At 46.0% G+C, this 18,548-nt stretch overlaps 1 protein-coding gene and 1 long non-coding RNA gene across 3 annotated transcripts in view; both read left to right on the top strand.

Annotated features, from left to right (window-relative positions):
- The first annotated feature begins 1,068 nt into the window (after positions 1–1,068).
- The window catches only part of RYK (receptor like tyrosine kinase), a 55,261-nt gene continuing 37,781 nt past the window's right edge, over positions 1,069–18,548 (top strand). Inside the window, exon 1 of one of the 2 annotated variants that reach the window (XM_059855092.1) lies at positions 1,069–1,417. In XM_059855092.1, the coding sequence (XP_059711075.1) occupies positions 1,135–1,417 (283 nt within the window). In that variant the 5' untranslated portion in view covers positions 1,069–1,134. The remainder of the gene's footprint in view (positions 1,418–18,548) is intronic. The other variant, XM_059855093.1, reaches the window with a different exon arrangement.
- LOC132331589 (uncharacterized) lies at positions 6,507–10,122 on the top strand. The gene is made up of 2 exons (XR_009487638.1): positions 6,507–7,296; positions 8,497–10,122. It is a non-coding gene; the product is annotated as an uncharacterized LOC132331589 (long non-coding RNA).

The raw sequence follows: 18,548 nt of genomic DNA, 5'->3' as shown, positions 1-18,548 counted from the left end.
GGACATGGTGGGGCTGGAGCGTGTCCCGGGAAGGAAACGGAGATGGGGAAGGGGCTGGAGCACCAGGAGCTGGGAAAGGGGCTCAGCCTGGAGAAAAGGAGGCTCAGGGTGGACCTTGTGGCTCTGCACAACTCCCTGACAGGAGGGGACAGCCAGGTGGGGGTCAGACTCTGCTCCCAGGGAACAGGGACAGGATGAGAAGTATTGTATTTGCAGGGTGCTCCGATGAAGGGAGGAACGATGAATCTGACTCCATGTTCTCAGATGGCTAATTTATTATTTTATGATACTATATTATATTAAAGAATACTATACTAAACTATACTAAAGAATACAGAAAGGATACCTAGAGAATGCTAAAAAGATAATAATGAAAACTCCTGACTCTCTCCAGAGTCCTGACACAGCTTGGCCCCAATTGGCCAATGAGTGAAAACAACTCACAAATCCAATGAAACAATCACCTGTGGGTAAACAATCTCCAAACACATTCCAAAGGGGCAAAACACAGGAGAAACAAATGAGATAGGAGTTGTTTTCCTTTTCTCTGAGGCTTCTCAACTTCCCAGGAGAAAATTCCTGGGTGAAGGGATTTTTCCAGAGAATGTGAATGCCACAGAGAAGGAACAGTCTCAAGCTGTGCCAGGGCAGATTCATATTGGGCAAATTCATATTCATCATGGAAAGGGTGGTCAGGAATAAGCAGGGGCTGCCTAAGGAGGTTTGGAGCCCCCATCCCTGGAGGTGTCCAAGGAAGGCCTGGACATAGCACTGAGTGCCCTGGGCTCGGTGACAAGGCGGCAATCGGTCACAGCTTGGACCGGATGGTCTTCGAAGTATTCTCCGACCTCAGTGATTTTGTCGTTCTGTGACCGGCACTACGCAGAGAGCGGAGATGCTCTCTCCCTCCTCCTCTTCCTCCCGGCGCCGGGCGGGATGCGGGAAGAGGCGGGAAGAGCCGTGAGGGGGATCCCGCCCCTCCCGCCCGCGCTGAGGGGCCGCCCGCGGCGGCGGGAGCGGCGCGTGCGCGGGGCGGGGCCTGGCGGCGGCCGCGCCGTGCGAGGGTCCGGCGGGGCGGGGGGTCCCGCCCGCTTCCCCCCGGCCCTGCGTCCGTCCCTCCGTCCCCGCGGAGCGATGGTGCCGCGGCGCCGGGAGCCCGGCGGGGGGCGGCGGGCCCGGCCCCGTGAGGCGGCGGAGGAGGCGGGCGCGGGGCCGCGGCGGGGCCGGCGGGTGCGGGGCCCGCGCCGCCATCTCCTCCGCCTCCTGCCGCCGCCGCTGCTGCTGCTGCTGCTGGTGCTGCCCGCCGGCGTCCAGGGCCAGCCCGGCCCCGGCCCGCATGCCCCGGACTGGCCCCCCAGCGGCCCCGGGCCCAGCCTCAGCATCTACCTGAGCGAGGAGGAGGTGCGGCAGCTGATCGGTGAGTGCGCCCCGGGGCGGCACGGGGCCCGGGGCTGGTGCGGGGGGAGTCCGGCCGCTCAGAAGGGGTGAGGGGAGTTCTGCCGGCCGGGGTGGAAGTTTGAGGGGGCTGGAAAAGGGTGGGGAGCTGTGGGACTGGGCTGGGAATGATGGGCGTTAGCAGGACCGGAGGTGGCTGTGGGGTCCAGGAGGGAATTGGGGTGTCTATGGGAATGTTGGGAGGGAAACAGATCTCGGATGCTGGGGAGGGTGGAGAGGCTGTGAGTGGGTATGAAGGAATTCCGGGTTATGAGAGAATGGGGGTCTGCGATGGGAATAGGTGAATCCAGAGATTTGTGTGGGTTCTGTGGGAGTGGCTGTGAGCGGGATGGAGGACCTGGGGCTCGGGAGGGTGGGGGGCTGAGGCACTGGGGTGGGAATGGTGGGTGTCAGCAGGACCAGGGCTTTGCTGGGGCGTCCAGGAGACGGGAGATGTCTGTGGGATGAAGATTTGGGGGTGCAGAGGAGGATGGAAAGGGTTGTGAGTGTGGATGAAGGACCTGGAGCTCAGGAGGGGATGGAGAACTATAGGACTGGGGTGGGGATGGGTGATCCCAGGGATCTGTGGGTTTTGTAGGACTGGGATCATGGTGAGAATAGACGAGTCAAAGGGGTCTCTGTGCCGTTTTGTGTGTGTGCAGTTAGGGGAAGAAAAGGCTTCACCCTTATGGTGGAGGGGCTCCCCAGATTGGAGCAACTGGGGATGGTGTCCTGTGGGAGCAGGGTAAGCCCTGGAAGAGGTGAGCTCAGGCCCATGATTTAATTAGCCAGGCAAGCGACATGCAGAGGGCAGAGAGGAGACCTGGCAATAATTGGGTGTGTGTGTGTGAAAGGAATCTTAATTTCTAGGCAGGCTGACAATTGCTGCGCAAGGACTTGGAGGCAGTTCCTGAAGTCCCCCATCTGGCTCACTGTGGAAGGCTTTCACAGGAGTTCTGTGCTTGGAGAGTCTGACTTAAACAAAGATTTGTTTTCTGTAGGCTTTGCCTTCCATAGGCTCTTGTTTAGAGTTGGTGGCTGGAGTTTCAAAACAAATCTGTTGGTGTCCCCAGTGATTTGTTTTTCCCAAGTGCTCTGCATCTCTGCAAGCTGGAAAACTGGCAGTGCAAGATTTTATTTGCGTCAAATGGACAAAATAAAAATATCTTCAGTTAATTTGCACTCTGTGAACACACTGCTGACCCAAGTCAGGGGATCTGGGGACTGAAGAACACTGTAAACATTTTTCCCTCATGGTTTGCCCTGGTGATCATGTCCTGCTGTTGTCATTTGTATGTGGCACGTGCTTGCTGCCAGGTGCTCTGGTACAGAGAGAGGGTAAAATGTCTGGCTTGCTGCTGAGCTGGGATTCTAAATAAGTAGTTAATCTTGGGAGTACTGAATGGTAAGGTTTGAGCTTTCCCCTGTCTAGCGTCTGAAATCTGTTAGTTGGATTTGTTCAGGCTTCTGTGGCCCACTGGCATAATTATTCATCATGAGGTAGCAACTGAGGAGGCAAGATGTGCTGTTACTATTTTTTAAGCTGAATTTCTTCCTTTAGCTTCCCTTATGGGTGTCTTTTACTACATGGCTGAAGGCGCTTGCACTTACTATTCAGCTGTCTGTAGCTGGTTTATATCACTTTTAGTATCTGACGTGAATGATCTGTTCTGCCTCTGTGACCCCAGAGACTTGGGTAAATTGGAATCTAATGTGGAGGTAAACTGGGACTTCCTTCAGTTAGTGGGGTTCAGATCACTGGAAATCTGTTGCAAACTAAACTTTCACGACACAATGGTGTTGTTGGCATAAGCAGATTTAATTTTAGGGGTATCTCTACACGTGCTGTTGGCTGTAGGTGAGATGTAGTTTAAGGAGGCATTTAGACACAGGCCAATTTATCAATAACTTCATGTATTTTTTTGGCAGAAAAAAAAATCCAGAGGGACAGACAGTTTTGTTCCAGGTGTTCAGTATTCTGAAAACAAACCCAGCTTTTCATATGTTCCATTTAGTAGTATCTGATTGGGATTTATATACAATCAAGTTCATGGTTTAAGGTCTCATACTGATGTGTGAACTTGAAAAGAGCAGTGAGGGGGTTCAGCTTCTGGAGCTCTCCTGAGAAAAGCTGTGGGTCAGCAGATGCTGGGATAGTCAGTCACGGGGGATAGGAAAATGAGGTTGCTTGTGAAGTGAAGTGTTAAGTTCAGTGAAGCTGCTAATAGAAACTGGATTCTTTCACCTTTTGTCTCTAAACAACTTCGTGTCTGCTACTGTCTTGCTGTGGCTGAACAGAAACTCTCAGATTTTCTGCTCATAAACGCAAATGTTACATGGAATTACTACAGTTACTACAGCCCGTGCTGTTTTCATGCTTCTAAATATCCCCCCTATACATCTTTAGGTGACAAATTTGATTAGGAATAAATATAAGCACACATGTGGCTGCTGAATCAGTCACAGACAGCAATGCAGAGCTGGAGCATCCCAGGGTCTGGTGGAAACTCTGTGGGGCCATATCCCCATGTGGTCTCTCCATCAGCCAGGCTGCCACGGTTCAGTGGAGTGTCTGGTGCTGCTGCTTTCCCCAAACCCGGGGTTCAGTGTCTTGCAGAACCATGGGTTGTTATAATCAGGCTGTGGCTCTTGGAAGTGAAATAGGAACTTGTTGCAGATTATTTGTGGCTGCTGTTCTTTGTGGTGCAGAGGAAGGACAGATACAGTGATTTACAGTGAAAACTGCCTGCTCCTTTCTCTGTGCTCACGCCAGATTTCCACCGTCGGGCTGTGGAATTCTGACCATGTGTCTGCCTTAGGAGGAATTGTTTTGTAGTCTTCAGGACTTTATGTACAAGAAAACTAGAGGAAACTGGCTCATCTTGTTGTGTGAGGTAGATTTTTTTTTCGAAATACTGTGGAGTTCTCAGGGTCTGAAAGCAGGACTTGCTATATGGCAGGCATAAGGTGTCTCTGTCAGAAGTATCTCTTGCCATTCCCGTGGAAAATATTCCCAGCCATCCAGACTACAAGCCTTTGGGAAAAATAATCTGTGGTTTTCACATAGTTGAATGTGTCAGATTCCACTTACAGCAGGCAGGATTCGGCACTAGAGGGAATGGAGTAGGAAGGAGTTAGCTGAGGGGACTTGGCTGAGATGACTCCAGTGATGGCAGCAGGAGGCAGAGGTGTCAGGGTGAGAGCGGTGATGAGGTACTGGGTGAGGGGGAGTTGGGGAGGAGGAAGGGAAGTGCTGCTTCTTGGGGAGAGACATCCAGAGCACCACAATAATGTTAGGGGTGTCTGTGAACTCTCTTGGCACCATCATCTGTAGCTTTTTAGAGCTGGTTCATCTGGAGAACCTTTTTTGGGCCTGTGCTCAGACCCGAAGAAAGTTTTGTTTGTTTTATGTAGTGACTGAACAGGTGTGAGAGCACCACCTGATCCTATTCCTTTTTCCAGTGACCACCCTGTGGTGCTGAGCATGCAGGTGGTGTGGAGTTAGTGATGAGTTACTCAGTAGGAGGTCTCTATTTGATTTAGTGACTTTCATTGCAGTTTTCCCATGAAGTCAGAATGTGGTGTATGCCTCGTGTTGAAATGCTCCATTGTCCTGCTTTTCACAGGATCCTGGGATGTGAAGGCTGGTATATCCCTGTTTTGCAGGTACCAATCTAAGGTTTAGAGAATAAGGTAGAAAATGCTCATTATTAGATAGCTCACTTTAATAATTAAGGATTGGATCTCGTCTGTTTCAGAACATGGTGTTATTTGGCATTTTGTACATTCCTGGTGCATCTCTTAGACCTTGATTGTGAGTTCCCAGCAGTTCTGAGCTCAGCCTCACAGGTTCTACCCTCTGATTCTGAGGACCAGAATCAATAGCTGCCTGTGAAAACTTGGCTTAAGCACTTCTCCTGGCATTGCATGCTGTTCTTTTGCAGCATTCATGGCAGCTATAAGGTGCTTAAGCAGTGAGGACAACCCTTTCTGTCCCTGCAGGGTTTTTTTTTGGAGACTACGTGCCTTTCAGCTGTGAAATTGGTCTTGTGGATAGCCCTCCTGTCACATGGCTCTGGATCTTTTTAGGAGTCTGGTCTGGATGTTAACTGAGACTTTAGTCCTATGTGGGGGGAAATACCACCACATTATTGTGTAACTAAGGGCTATCATAATGCATGTATATGGGGGGCTAAATTAGAATTGCAGGGGAATTTTAAAGTCAGAAGTCCTGCAGTGTTTACATTGAGTTTCCAAATGTAGTGTTCTCTAGCCTAGTTTCTTCTGAGCAATCACTGAATGCTGTCTGTTGTTAGTTTTATATTTGCACTCACTCAATTAAAGAGTTAAATTAATTTCACTTATGTGACTTGTACTTATGTGTTCTAGAATTTCATTAAAAGCCGTTGTGCAGTTTACTAAAATGAGTTGTCTGGCTGCAAGATGCAACATCGATGCAAAATCTGTTACAGCAGAGGGTTGTTTGTTTGGTTTGTAAATTGAGGTGGTGACTCACAGGGTGGTTGAGGTTGGCAGGGACCTCTGGAGGTCATCTGGTCCCACCCCTTACCCAAGCTGGGCCACCCAGAGCTGCTTGTCCAGTGCCACATCCAGGAGCTTTTGAACGTCTCAGAGGATGGAGACTTCACCACTTTTCTGGGCAGCCTGTGCCAGTGCTCAGTCACCCTCTCTGTATGAATTTTTCTTGCTGCTCAGGCCGACCTTCCTGTGTTTCAGTTTGTGCCTGATTTTTGGATCTTCCCACTGGGCACTGGTGGGAAGAACCTGCTTCCATTCTCTCTGCACACCCCTTTGGATATTTATATACATTGATGAGATCCCCCTGAGCCAGCTCCCCTCCAAGCTGAACAGCTCCAGCTTTCTCAGTGTCTTCTCACAGTAGAGGTGTTGCAGTTCCTTTAATTCTCTTTGTGGACCTTCACTGAACCCTCTCTTGTAGCTCTGTTGCTCTTCTGTTGGGAAGCCCATTGCTCCAGGTGTGCCTTCACCAGGGCTGAGCAGAGCCCTGGGAAAGTAGAGGCCAAGTGCAATTTTATATGTTAGAAATGGAGTCTAAACATCATCTTATTGCAGCAGATGATGTTAATTGTCTTCATTTTATACTGTGAAACATCTTTGTTGATGTCACTGTTTTGGGGAGTTGGCCACCGACAGGAGTTCCCATCAAAAGTGCTTTATGGTACTTGCACAGCACCTATAGTGGCTAGAAATCCTCTTGTTCCTTTGTTGCCTGATTGTTATGAAAGGGAGCTGAAAGTGTGTATTCTTTGTGATTCTTGAAAAGCTTCAGGGCCTTGTTAAAATCCCACTCAGCCTGCCTTGGACAGAATCACAGCCTGAAGCACCACCAGCCAGCCAGTGCCGTGCTCTCTGTGAGGGTTGTTAGCAGCACCCAAGATAATTTTCCATGGGAGTTGGGGAACTCATAGGTACTGGAAAAAATGCAGCCAAGAGCCTCTAAAGTTGCAGCAGGATGAAGGAGATGTCCCCCAAGGAGCAGATGTTTGAGTACCCCAGGGTGTAGAACCCAATGTGTGTGTGGTAACAAGAGTTACAGTTCAAGGTCAGGTTCTCTTTTATATGAGTTCTGAAATCTTCATTTCGTAGCATTTAAGTGCTTGGCTTTGAAGAAGAGAAGCTTTTTGCAGGCTGTACTTTTTCAGTGTTCCACATGCCTGTCTTTGCAGGAGTACAAAATCCCACTTCATGGCACCAGTAGAAAGGGAAGATTTACATAGGTGCACACCTGGATGGAAAGTGTACTTCTGATCCTGGCAGACACCACACACTGAAACAAAACTGAACTGCTGAAAATGTTCTGATATATCCAGTGAAGTGCAGGTGCTGTTTTTAGGATAATAATTCTGTTATTTTGCTCTATAAAGCCCTTTAACCCACTGACAGTCTGTGATGGGTGGGCAGTAGCTGGTGGGTTTGGGATTGTGGAGAGGCATTACCCAGCCTGCTCTGGAGCTGTGGGGCTGGGGACAGGCAGATATTCAGGGCTTTGTAGTAGCAGCAGGTTGTGACAAGTTCCCTGCAGCAGCCTGTGTTCCTTCTGGAGCCCGCCATTGTGCCTGGGTGTCTGTCTGATTTACCTGTGTTCCTTCTGGAGCCCGCCATTGTGCCTGGGTGTCTGTCTGATTTACCTGTGTTCCTTCTGGAGCCTCCCATTGTGCCTGGGTGTCTGTCTGATTTACCTGTGTTCCTTCTGGAGCCTCCCATTGTGCCTGGGTGTCTGATGATCTGATTGACCCAGTGCCATGGTTCATGTCCATAATGAGGCTTCTGTGAACCAGCTGCAGTTGGGGCTCCTCTGTCCCTTTCCATTCTGTTACCTCCCCTTTAGCTTGCACACTTCTAATAACAGTGCCATTTCTTTGGGGATGTGTGAAATTGTAGAATCCACTGCAGTATTGGTAATTCTTGCACACCTGCAGAAGAATAAGCTTCTAGAAGCTTGAAATAGCCAGTGGAAGGCCTTCCTCCTAAAGGAGGCAGCCTCTGGCCTGGATTAGGATTGCTTTGAAACCATATTCTGTGATGCCGCTAAGGTGGAAGTCTGAAATAAACTTCAGGCCTTGTGTGTGTTGATTTGCTCAGCATTGCTGAGGTGGGTGGTTGATTTCTGAATCCTGCTTTACCACATCAGCTGATGTGTTGGGATTTCCAGTGCTGGGGGCTCTGTCTGAATCCTGCCTGGAGAAGGCTGTTTCTTTCTGGAAATCAGTGTTCAGGGGGGACTGTGAGGGTGGAGCGCAGCTGGGCTGTCTGGTGCAGCTCTGTGCTCAGGCCTGGGAGGAAAACAGCCATTTCAGCTCCCCAGAGGCCAAGGTCTGTCTAGTGATAAATGTTTGTGGCTCTTGTAATATTTGTGTGTCGGGGACTTGGAAGAAACCTGACCTCTGAAAGCTGTCCTGGTGGTGGTGAGGGGAAAAATTCCCGAAGCTGCATTCCTCACTCCTGTGACTTTACACCTGCATTCTGTTTGGCAGCATCCTATTTATCACTGCTGATTGTTCGGTCTCTTTCTCCCTCCAGTGCACAGACAGAATGGAAACGAAAGAGAGGAAATGGAGGCACAGCTCCCTGCATGCATGAGAAAAGCCAGCAAGAAAGGCTCAGGATACTGAGAGGAAGGCAGGGACCGAAACTGCTCCTAAACACCACCTGCGCAGAGGGAAATAAAGGAGATAGGGATCATGTTCACAGGCACAGAAAATCCCAGGGTGGTGTTTTCCTGAGAGTGGGAGCTGGGGAGGCAGCTGTACTGTACACTCTGGGTATTTTAAAGGACGAAGCCTTGTGTTTTTTCTCCTCCCCTTCTGCTATTCACAGTTGTGTTTGGATACTGGAAAAGCTGAATTAATGAGACAAATTCCAAATGTGTTGATTCACGGTTGTGCTGAGCTCTAGTGAAATGACTTGATGACTAATTCGTACCTGAAACTGTCCAGACTGGAATATCGTGGAGGCTCCTGCTTTCCTTGCAGTGGAGTCAGAGTTACTCCTCTGTACTTTAGTGTGCAGGATTGAATCGTACTCGAGGTCTCAGCCATGAGAGCAGGGAGTACAGGCTGAAGTGCATTGAATGAGTTGTGCCTGGTGAATTGAGCTCTTTTCCCTTTTCCCCCAGAATGGCAGCAGCACCAGCAGCTCCCATGTCGGGATGAATGCTAACACTCTCTGCAAATGCCTTGTGGTGGCACAAAGGGCTCGATGGCAGAGGCTTCAAAGGCATTATTCCTCTTCCATCGCTGCCTTTGTCCTTCTTTCAAGCGGATAACTCACATATTTGCACTGACTGCTCCAGAGAGCTGGGAGCAGAAGCAACAGCATGAAACTAATGTGATGCTTTAGAATTTCCCTGCCACTTACTGGGTGTTGAATAGCTGTAATTAAATTAACCAGTATATTGATTTCAGCACGCTGCTTGGGAAAGAGCAGAGCAGGAGCACAGGCATGGGAGCTGTGGCTTGGGAATCTAGAGCAGACTAATAAACTAATGATGGTTATCCTCTCCAATCTGGTTGGGCCTTGATGAAATAAGTTGATGGCCTTGCAGAGTAATTCCTAATAACAAAAAAAAAAAAAATACTAAGCTCTGTAGGTTTAGAGATGGCCACAGGAGTGAACAGGCCTGTCTTGGTTTGCTTAGAGCTTGGTTTTGTGTTAAACAATCTGTGTCACTGATGAGAGTGTTCAAAACATCTCAAAAGATGTGGACAGTCCATCATCCCTTCAGCAATCCCTTCGGGCACAGAACTAGGAGTACAGACTTAAAGGCTGAGGGATCTGAAGTGGGTGTTTTTTCATGTTTTAAGAACTTTTATTCCATTTTCAGTCTCATATGAAAAGTATAACAATACAAATGTTATAATTCACACCATTACAATCAAAAACCAACTATTTCTTAATTACAATACACTGTAAACATTTCTTAACCTATCAACTTTTACCACACTATACCACAAATACCTTAAAATCAATCATCTAAAATTTCCTCTCATACGTCCTACTACAAAAGCTTTCATAGTTCTATTTCTCTAAAATATCTAATCTTTTTTACAAAACCACCTTTTAAAACTTATTTCTAATTCTATTTCTCTCTCAACAATATCTGTCCTATTCCATAACATTTCTAAATAAACATTTCTTATCTCAAAATTTACATACAAATACACACTCTATGAACCTTCTATCAAACTTTAAAAATTTTCTATAAATCCATTTCCCACATGATGCACTGAGGGAGAGGCTGTGTCTGTGCTTCCTAATTGACATTAAATTTATTTGTACTTTGCCAGGTGCTCATTACTGGACTAGCCATGGCACTGTCCCAGACACTGTTCCTGAGGTGACTTAGGGTCTTGTCTACAGGGATAACTAAATCAGTGTGGGAGCATTGCTGTAACTAAACAAAATAAAAATAAAATGGCACAATTTCTCTGGGTAGGTGACACTGAAACACCACAAACACATGTTATTCACAAGCTCAAATAACACCAGCATACCTCTGTGAGGTGGTGGTGTTTTAGCTGGGAAGGTGACAGCCACTCCCTTCCAAAGCTTTGGGGCACTACTGAGCATTTGATCAGAAGTTTTATTTTGAGGGCTATGGTCTTGGCAACTGCAGTTCATGAGGAGGGAACCTTTTTTTCTATTCTCAGTGTTTGATTTCATTCTAATTCAAAAGGAGCATCAAACTTCGTATTACAGTAATTACGAGATTTGCCATAGCTGCTAAGTTTAATTTTTATTTCATAAGTACACCTAAGAATAAAGTTCTTTCATATTTTCCCCTGAAGTTAGATTTATTTTTTGTATTACTGAGTTTCCTTTCAGTTGCTTCCTGCCCTGTACCTGTGCAATTCCTATTCCCACTTGTCCCATTTGCCCTTTCCCTGTGTGTAAGTCCTTGCCACTAATTTTCTTCTGCCTTCAAGTATCCATCTGTTCATCTCTGCTGCATTTTTCCTTTGGAATTGGTGCTTCAGGTAACTCATGTGCACCATCCTGCCTGTTAACAGCAGTGTAGCTGCTGTTTTGGTGAGTTTTCTAGGTTTTCTTTTAATTCTTGCAATGGCCAAATTTCATTTAGAAAGATGTTCTCAGGAGCAGAGTCGACTTGCATTTTGCTCTGAGGTGAGATATATGGTTTTGGTTTGGGTTCCCCCCCCAATTAAGAAGGGTCATTTAACTATTTCTACAGGGATCTTTATATCCTACCTAGCAGAAAAGTGGAGATTTTTTTTTCTGTAGGTGAAGGAGAGAAGAGCAAGCAGGTGGTTGAAATGTGGTTTTTGCTGTTCAGAGACAAAGGGTGAGCAGGTGGGTCATTGGAACAATAAATATCTTCTATTTAGTATGGATCGAGTTAAATATTGATTGTACTTCAGCAGGTGCCATCTCCGAGGGGAGCTTCTTCCTGTGGAAGTGAAGTCCTCCCTCTGACTTTCCAAAAGGCCTTTCAGTGGAAAAAAAAAAAAACACATTTGCCTGGGGTGTTGAATTTGCAAATTGTATTTAACAGTATCAGTGAGGTGAATTGGGGGTGAACTGCCTGTGAAGATTCACAAGGACTTAATGAGAGCCCTCAGCTAAGAGTTTTTTTCCCATTTGCTGGATGTTGGGAAGCTTCCTGCTAAGATTTCCTGCTGGGGAGTCTTGGTCAGTTTTCAAGGGTGCATTAATTGCCTTGAAGTTATGTTGGGTATTTCCTCAAATTGAATGCCTTGCACGAGTATTCCCCCGTCAGCTCATGAGAAGTTAACTCTGCCCAGGTAACAAATAACCACAGCCCACGTTTCCTCTGCTGCTGCTCCTTGGAGTTGGGTGAGCTTGCAGAGGTGTGAGCATTGCTGGGTTTGTGCTGCAGCTTTGTCTTTTGGCTTGACACTGATCACCATCCTTTGACAGTCCCTGGTGCCTGTGTTAGGAGACTGAAATGCTGCTGCTTCATCATCTCCATGTTGCTGAAGGTTTACCTTGGTTTTGCCCTGTTTTATTTTTCATCAGTCATCTTTTCCACATACTCCCAACCTGTAAGGTGTTTAAAAACAAATATTTCAGCCCAAAATCCTGACCAGCAACTCTGACAGACTGTAGCTTTGTGGAAATCTTAAGTAAAAATGCAGGTGGAAGGCTGTGGTCAGTTACTTTATGATTGTATACACTGGATATGCACAAATATGATGTAAGTAGTTTTTTGTGTGTCAATATTTTCAGAGGATTAGTATTGCATTTCCAGTAGTTTGCTATTTTCTAAACTACATCGATCCATGTGGATCAGTTTGCATTTTTTTCCTTGTATCTTTGAACTCCCAGCTGTAGTTTCAGCCCTGGGCAAAGCTGATTGTTGAATTAATTAAGTACATTCAAACTAATAAAGCTTGTTCTGGGAACGTGTTCTTTCAACCCTGTAAAAAAAAAAAAAAAAAAAAAAAGGGAAGTTTCAGTAGTCAAGAGCTGATTTTTAGTTCTGCAGTCACATTTCCTTGTGTTTGGGCTGTATTTTCCAGTGGACATTTGCAGAACATGCTGCAAAACCAGAAAAGTTTAGCATTTAAAGTCAGTGTTTCAGACTTAGGGTGCACTTTAAATTAAAGGAAAATTGAAGTAAAAAGAAGCTGTCTTTTTCAGCAAGGTAAGTACTGGTCCAGTGATGGGAGAATCCAGTGTGTTTATGGAGTGGGATGAGCAGGCTTGGGAGGGGAGTGGGGTTGGAGGGGTGTTGAACCTTGGGGTTTGTACTCTCTCACATGAGTGTTCATCCTGGCGTGGAAACTTCTGCTGTGGCCAGAGGACTGACCCAGATGAGCAGCTCAGGAGCAGAGGCCTCATTCTCTGGAGTACATAATAGAACAAATAAAATATTTATATAAAGATGGTAACTCACTGAACTGGGTAAATCTTGCCTTTAATTGGTTTCAGTGGCTGTGAGTCAGGATCAGGAGTGGCTCTGCTCTGGGTGGGCTGTGGTAGTTTGATGTCACACTGCAGAGATTTCTCAGCTGCTGATGAAGAAACTCTTTTAAATTACAGACTAGAGCATTAAAAAAATAACTCCCGATTTCAGTCATTTCTCTGCTGGAGAGCCACTGGACAGATAATTGTCAGCTATTGTTACCAGACTGCTTTTAATGAAATGCTGCTTTTTGTAAAGCAGCAAAAATAATAGGAAACTCTTGCATTGCACACTCAGGAAGCTCTTGTATTGCACACTCATTTTGTGTCTCCTCATTTAAGACAAATCTGCCAGAATTATGTTATGGAGATTTTGAGTGATTTAGTAACAAAGTGCAACCCCAGGTAAGAGACCCCTAAACACTGCTGTCATCTTTAGGAAGAACATGTAAGTACTGGTGCATGTTGCAGGATATATTTTCTTCATAAAAATAAAACCTAATTTTCCCATGGTGGCAGAGGCAAGTTCCTTTTGTATATTGTGCTTAAAATGAAAAAAAAAAGAAAAAAAAGAAAAAAAAGTTGAAGCTAGACTGCATTTGCACAGGGGCATTTGAAAAGAAGTGTTTTGTCAGGCTGCTAGACTGACATGATTCAATTTTGTCATGAACACAAGGGTTGGCCAGCATCCTTGGCATCTAGGAATGAAAGTTGGCCTCTCCCCTTCCTTTCTGAGCTTCTTCAGATGCTTTGTTATGTTAAACAGTGCAAAGAATGACAGACTTTCTCTGCGCTGCTGCTTAAATTTACCTTTTTGTTTGCCTTCAACTTTAATTTATTCTTTCAAGTCTGTGCCCAAGGTACAAAGATGGGGAAGTTAATAATGAGATTTAGAGGTTGCCTGGGTAAAAGGTTGGTGGTTTTGCCTCGAAATCCAGCAGAGCATTGCTCTGATTTCATGTGTGTTGGTGTAGGTTAGTCAAGTCCAAGTAAGGAGAAATCAGATCCTTCTGTGCTGTGCCTTGTCTGCATATGGACTTGTTTAGGGAGCTGTGCCAAAGCAAAGCTGCAGCCCAGCTTTTCAAACTGGTCAGAATTGATCACCAATATTCTGCTTAAACCAACAGAAGCTGCTTTTCCTCCTCTGCATTTTGTGATATTTCTTCGTAGGGCTCCTTACCCCTTTCTTTATGTTTTGCCACTTTGCCTAGAAAATTACTGAGGAGCTGCCCATTTCCTGTAGCTGTTTCTGTTGCATCTGTGTTTTCCTCCTAGAGTCACCTGTTTTCTCCTTTTATCATTCTATTTAGGACATAAAACATTAAATTCATCTTGGATTTACCCTACATAGTGCAAAGGAAGAATTGAGCACCTTCAGAGGAATGCAGCATCTTGCAGAATGACATTTTCTCTTTTCTCATTTCCCTCCCCTCCACCAGTAAGGAGGGTTAGGTTTAGTAGTTCACTGAGCATTCTTGAAATCTGAAACAACTGAGAAACTAGAACTTGTTTCTCTTTTTCTCTGCAGCCTGCTACCTCAGCTGGTGTTTCTTATGCTGCTGCTGAGTTTGGAAGAGATTTACACTAAAAAAGTGAAACCTTGAGGTTGCTGCTTAAGGCTGTGTATTGGCAGTGACCCGCTTCATTTGATGCCATTTTTCTAAGCTACCTAAGTCCAAAGCATGCTTTGGAAAAACCTGACAGCATCTGATGAAGGCACAGGACTGTTTCAGTGTAAGCTCCATCTAGTGCTGCTGCAGTCTCACCCTCCATGTGGGGTGCTCCTGGCCATCCTCATTAATCCAGGGAGTTTACCTCACTGAGGAGTGTTCCCACACTTCTTTTCTCTCCCTGCATAGTGCTAGCTTGACTCCTTGCGCTTGGCTTGCTGAAGGCTTAAATAAGGAATGTTGCCAGGCATGTGTGAGTTTGCAAGTCTGAAGGAAGAGAGGGAAATGCAGAATTAAAGCAGTTCTGAGTTCAGCTGTCACAGACTCAGATCCCACACCCCATCAGTGAACCAGGGCTCTGGCCTCTCATTGCTGTTCTCTGCAGTGCCCTGTGTGATTCCTGCCCTGGCTGTACCTTCCCAGTGCCATCCTCTAGGGCTGGAATGTGGTGCAGCTCCCAGGATGGGCACTGGGCTCCCCTGTGCCTGCAGAACACACTTGCCTGCCTGGCTGCCTGCCTGCAGCACTGGCTGGGGCTCTTTCTCACTGGCAGGTTCAGCTGCAAAGTTCTGTGTGTTTTGCTGGCCTGATTGAGATAAATTATACAGACAGAGTGCTTGGGGAATTCAGGATTGAGTTGGGGAGGTAGTGAGGGGATGAAAAATTAGAAATGGAAGGGTGGTTTGCAAGCACATCTGTCCTGTAGTGAATTGGAGGTGGGGAGATGGGAGCTGGCTTGTCTGGGGAGGACCCTGGTTCTTAGCTGTGCATGGGAAAAGGAATTTTGTCTCAGTTCACTGATGGGAAAAGATGTTCTAGAGGGGAAGTGTTTTAATTGTTGATAAGCTTAAAGGGGGAAATTACTGTACTGTATTGAAACTAACATTTCCCAAGGGTGAATCCATCTGTTTCCAGGCTTGGAGAAAACATTAACCCAGATTCCTAGGAGAAAAACTATCTAGTGAGAAGCAGTTGGGAGATAGTGCCTGGGAGTTTAATCACAGAACCATGGAAAGGTTTGGGTTGGAAGAGACCTTAAAGCCCATCCAGTCCCACCCCCTGCCATGGGCAGAGACACCATTGCACCATTGCACCCAGGGTACTCCAAGCCTCATCCAGCCTGGCCTTAAAACACTGTGCCAGGGCTCCACCACCCTCACAGGGAATTCCTTCCCAATATTCCATCTAACCCTGCCCTTTGGCAGTGGGAAGCCATTCCCCCTCATCCTGGCACTCCAGCCCCTTTTGAAAGGTCCCACTCCAGCCTTTTTGAGGAACTTCCCGAAGTTTGTGACCCATGAACACAGGAAGCACAGAGGATCTGCTGGTAAAGTGTCACTGTGTCCTTGGGTTTGAGTCCTTTCCTAGGCAGTTTCTTTAGCTCCCTGATGGGAGCAGAACTCTGAGCCAGACAGTCTTCTGCCTTTTTTTTAAGGAATTCAGAGCTGTAGTACAAAACCTCTGGAATTATTTTTCTGTGCCAGTCTTGAAGCATAACATTTTGAATACAACACAACATTGATGCTCATGCAGCTCTTATATTTTACTTGTGAAGTTCATATAATTAGTGTCTCCTATTAGTGTGGAGTTTTTTCTGGCAGTAGAGGCACAAAACATTGGTGTCCTATAAAAGGAAATTACTCAGTGTTGTACCACTATTAAAGCTTGGAGGTTTGATAGGGTAACTTGGTTTTGTACACCTTTGGATTTTATTGCACATCAAGATACTTTTGACAGCCTCAGTTAGGATTGCATTTTGTATTATTCTTATGAATTTTATTGCTGTGTACCCATTTGATTACAATCACCAGTTTCTCTACAAAGTTTCTATTAAATCAAGGATTATCATCCTGAAATTTTGAAATGTTTCTGTGAACCTCTGGTTGCTGGGACCATTTATCAACAAGAGAAGGTTTTCTTTATTCCAGAGGCAGCTTCCTTATTCCAACTGCATTGTTTCACATTGTTTCCCCAATTTTAGAAATGATTTGTACTTAATGGTGTTAATTTGAATGAAAGTTCTACCTTTAAACCTTCCCATCTTGGTTGGATCTAATGCCAACTATCTGATAGTAGTGAGCTCTTCTCCACACTCCTGTGTTTGCTTACTCGAGTTGAGTTTCACATGTAAACATGTAGACATGTAAAAAATTATCCAGGCAGGGGTTTATGTGTTTTCAAAATTTAGTTTTGTTTCTGGGGCTATGTGGGCTTCCCCCTCCTCCCTCTTTTGCTGGTGGATACGTTTTTGTATTTCCCATTTATTTTTAAGTGGAAATAGGGACTGTGTGTAGAAGAACTGTCTCAGGCTGTTTATGTTAACACTTAGAGCAGCACCTGCATCATCTTCTGCTCAACATCTCATGTGAGATCATTTCTCCCTGGGATTACTCCATGATCTTGATTCCTTTTGTGCATCCAGTCTTTGGGGTTCTCCCCCTCGCCACCCCCAGTACCTTTGATGAAACTGTGGGGTTTTGGTTAAGTTTTGGGACCCTGATGAGCCAGCAGGGAATAAAAGTGGATAACAGCAACAAGAATGAAGAGGAACATCTTGTCTGCGTTTTTGTACTTGTGGAAACAAGGTGGAATAAATCAAGTTCTGAAATAAGACAGAATGTTACTTTGTACTGATCTGTACCCAGTTTTTGCACTAAACAGGAGGAATTGCTTCTCTTGAACTTATACTCCCTTTCTTCAAATGCAGTTTATCTACACAGTTCAGTGGTTGGCTTGAATTTATTTTTCCTTAATTTCTTAAGAAAACCCAGCCTTTCATGATTCCCTGTATTCTTGAAATGATTTCAGGATGTCTGAAATGCTGTCATCTTGAAGTCACAGCCTCTCCAATATTTTTTACTTTCTAGCTATAAAAATAATAATTCATGGAATCACAGAATGGTTTAGGTTGGAAAAAATTCATCCAGTTCCACCCCCTGCCATGGGTAAGGACACTTTCCACTATCCCAGGTTGCTCCAAGCCCCATCCAGCCTGGCCTGGAACACTTCCAGGATTGGAGCAACCACAGCTTCTCTGGGCATCCTGTGCCAGGGCCTGCCCACCCTCACAGGGAAGAATTTTTTCCTAATATCCCATCTAAATCACTCCTCTTTTAGTTTAAAACCATTCCCCCTTGTCCTGTCACTGCCTCACTTTGAAAAATGTCTTCCTGTATTTTAAAAGCCCCCTTTTAGGTACTGGAAGACCATGAGGAGGCATCCCAGAATCTGCTGTCTCCATCCCCATTTGGACAGTGACTGTTTGAGCTCTGTTCTCTCAGTGTGGAATACTCCATGTCTGATTTACCCCATTGTTCTCCTGGCATATCCAAGAGCCTTGATAGCATTTAACTGGGAGCACTGGAGGATGAGCTGGATGAGACAGGGCCACATGGTACTGCCTGCAAATCCACTGTGGTTCTGTCCTGGGGATGTGGAGCTGGGATTAATTTTACCCCTGCAGAGAAGCAATGCTTGCCCTACCACTGATTGCTATTGACACTCAGGGCAAGCTGCAGGGTCCTGCCCTGTGTTCAGTGGGACCTTGGATCGTGTGCCACAAAAAGCAACAGCAGCTGCAGTGTTTGTAATATCACAGGCTGTGTCTTACGGAGGGAAATGCACCTTAGGGCCCTGACATGAATAGTTTTGTGGGGCTTTCAGGTCTCTAGGTGTACTTAGATGTTCAGAAAGCAAAGGGTTGGCACAAAAATGTTGGTATTGCTGGGTGTACAAGTGTCACATCTCATTCTGTATGAGGAGGACTCACCTTTTACACAAGCAGACCATGATAGGACAAGGGGGAATGGCTTTAAACTATAAAAGAGATATTTAGATTAGATATTAGGAAGAAAGTGTTCCCTGGGAGGGTGGTTAGGCCCTGGCACAGGGTGCCCACAGAAGCTGTGGCTGCCCCTGGATCCCTGGAAGTGTTCCAGGCCAGGCTGGGTGGGGCTTGGAGCAACCTGGGCTGGTGGAAGGTGTCCCTGCCCATGGCAGGGGCTTTAAATCCAAGCC

Source organism: Haemorhous mexicanus, chromosome 10, assembly GCF_027477595.1.
Source record: "Haemorhous mexicanus isolate bHaeMex1 chromosome 10, bHaeMex1.pri, whole genome shotgun sequence".
In the NCBI taxonomy this organism is placed as follows: domain Eukaryota; kingdom Metazoa; phylum Chordata; class Aves; order Passeriformes; family Fringillidae; genus Haemorhous; species Haemorhous mexicanus.
Note: the sequence above shows the minus strand (reverse complement) of the source record. Positions and strands in the feature narration are given on the sequence as shown.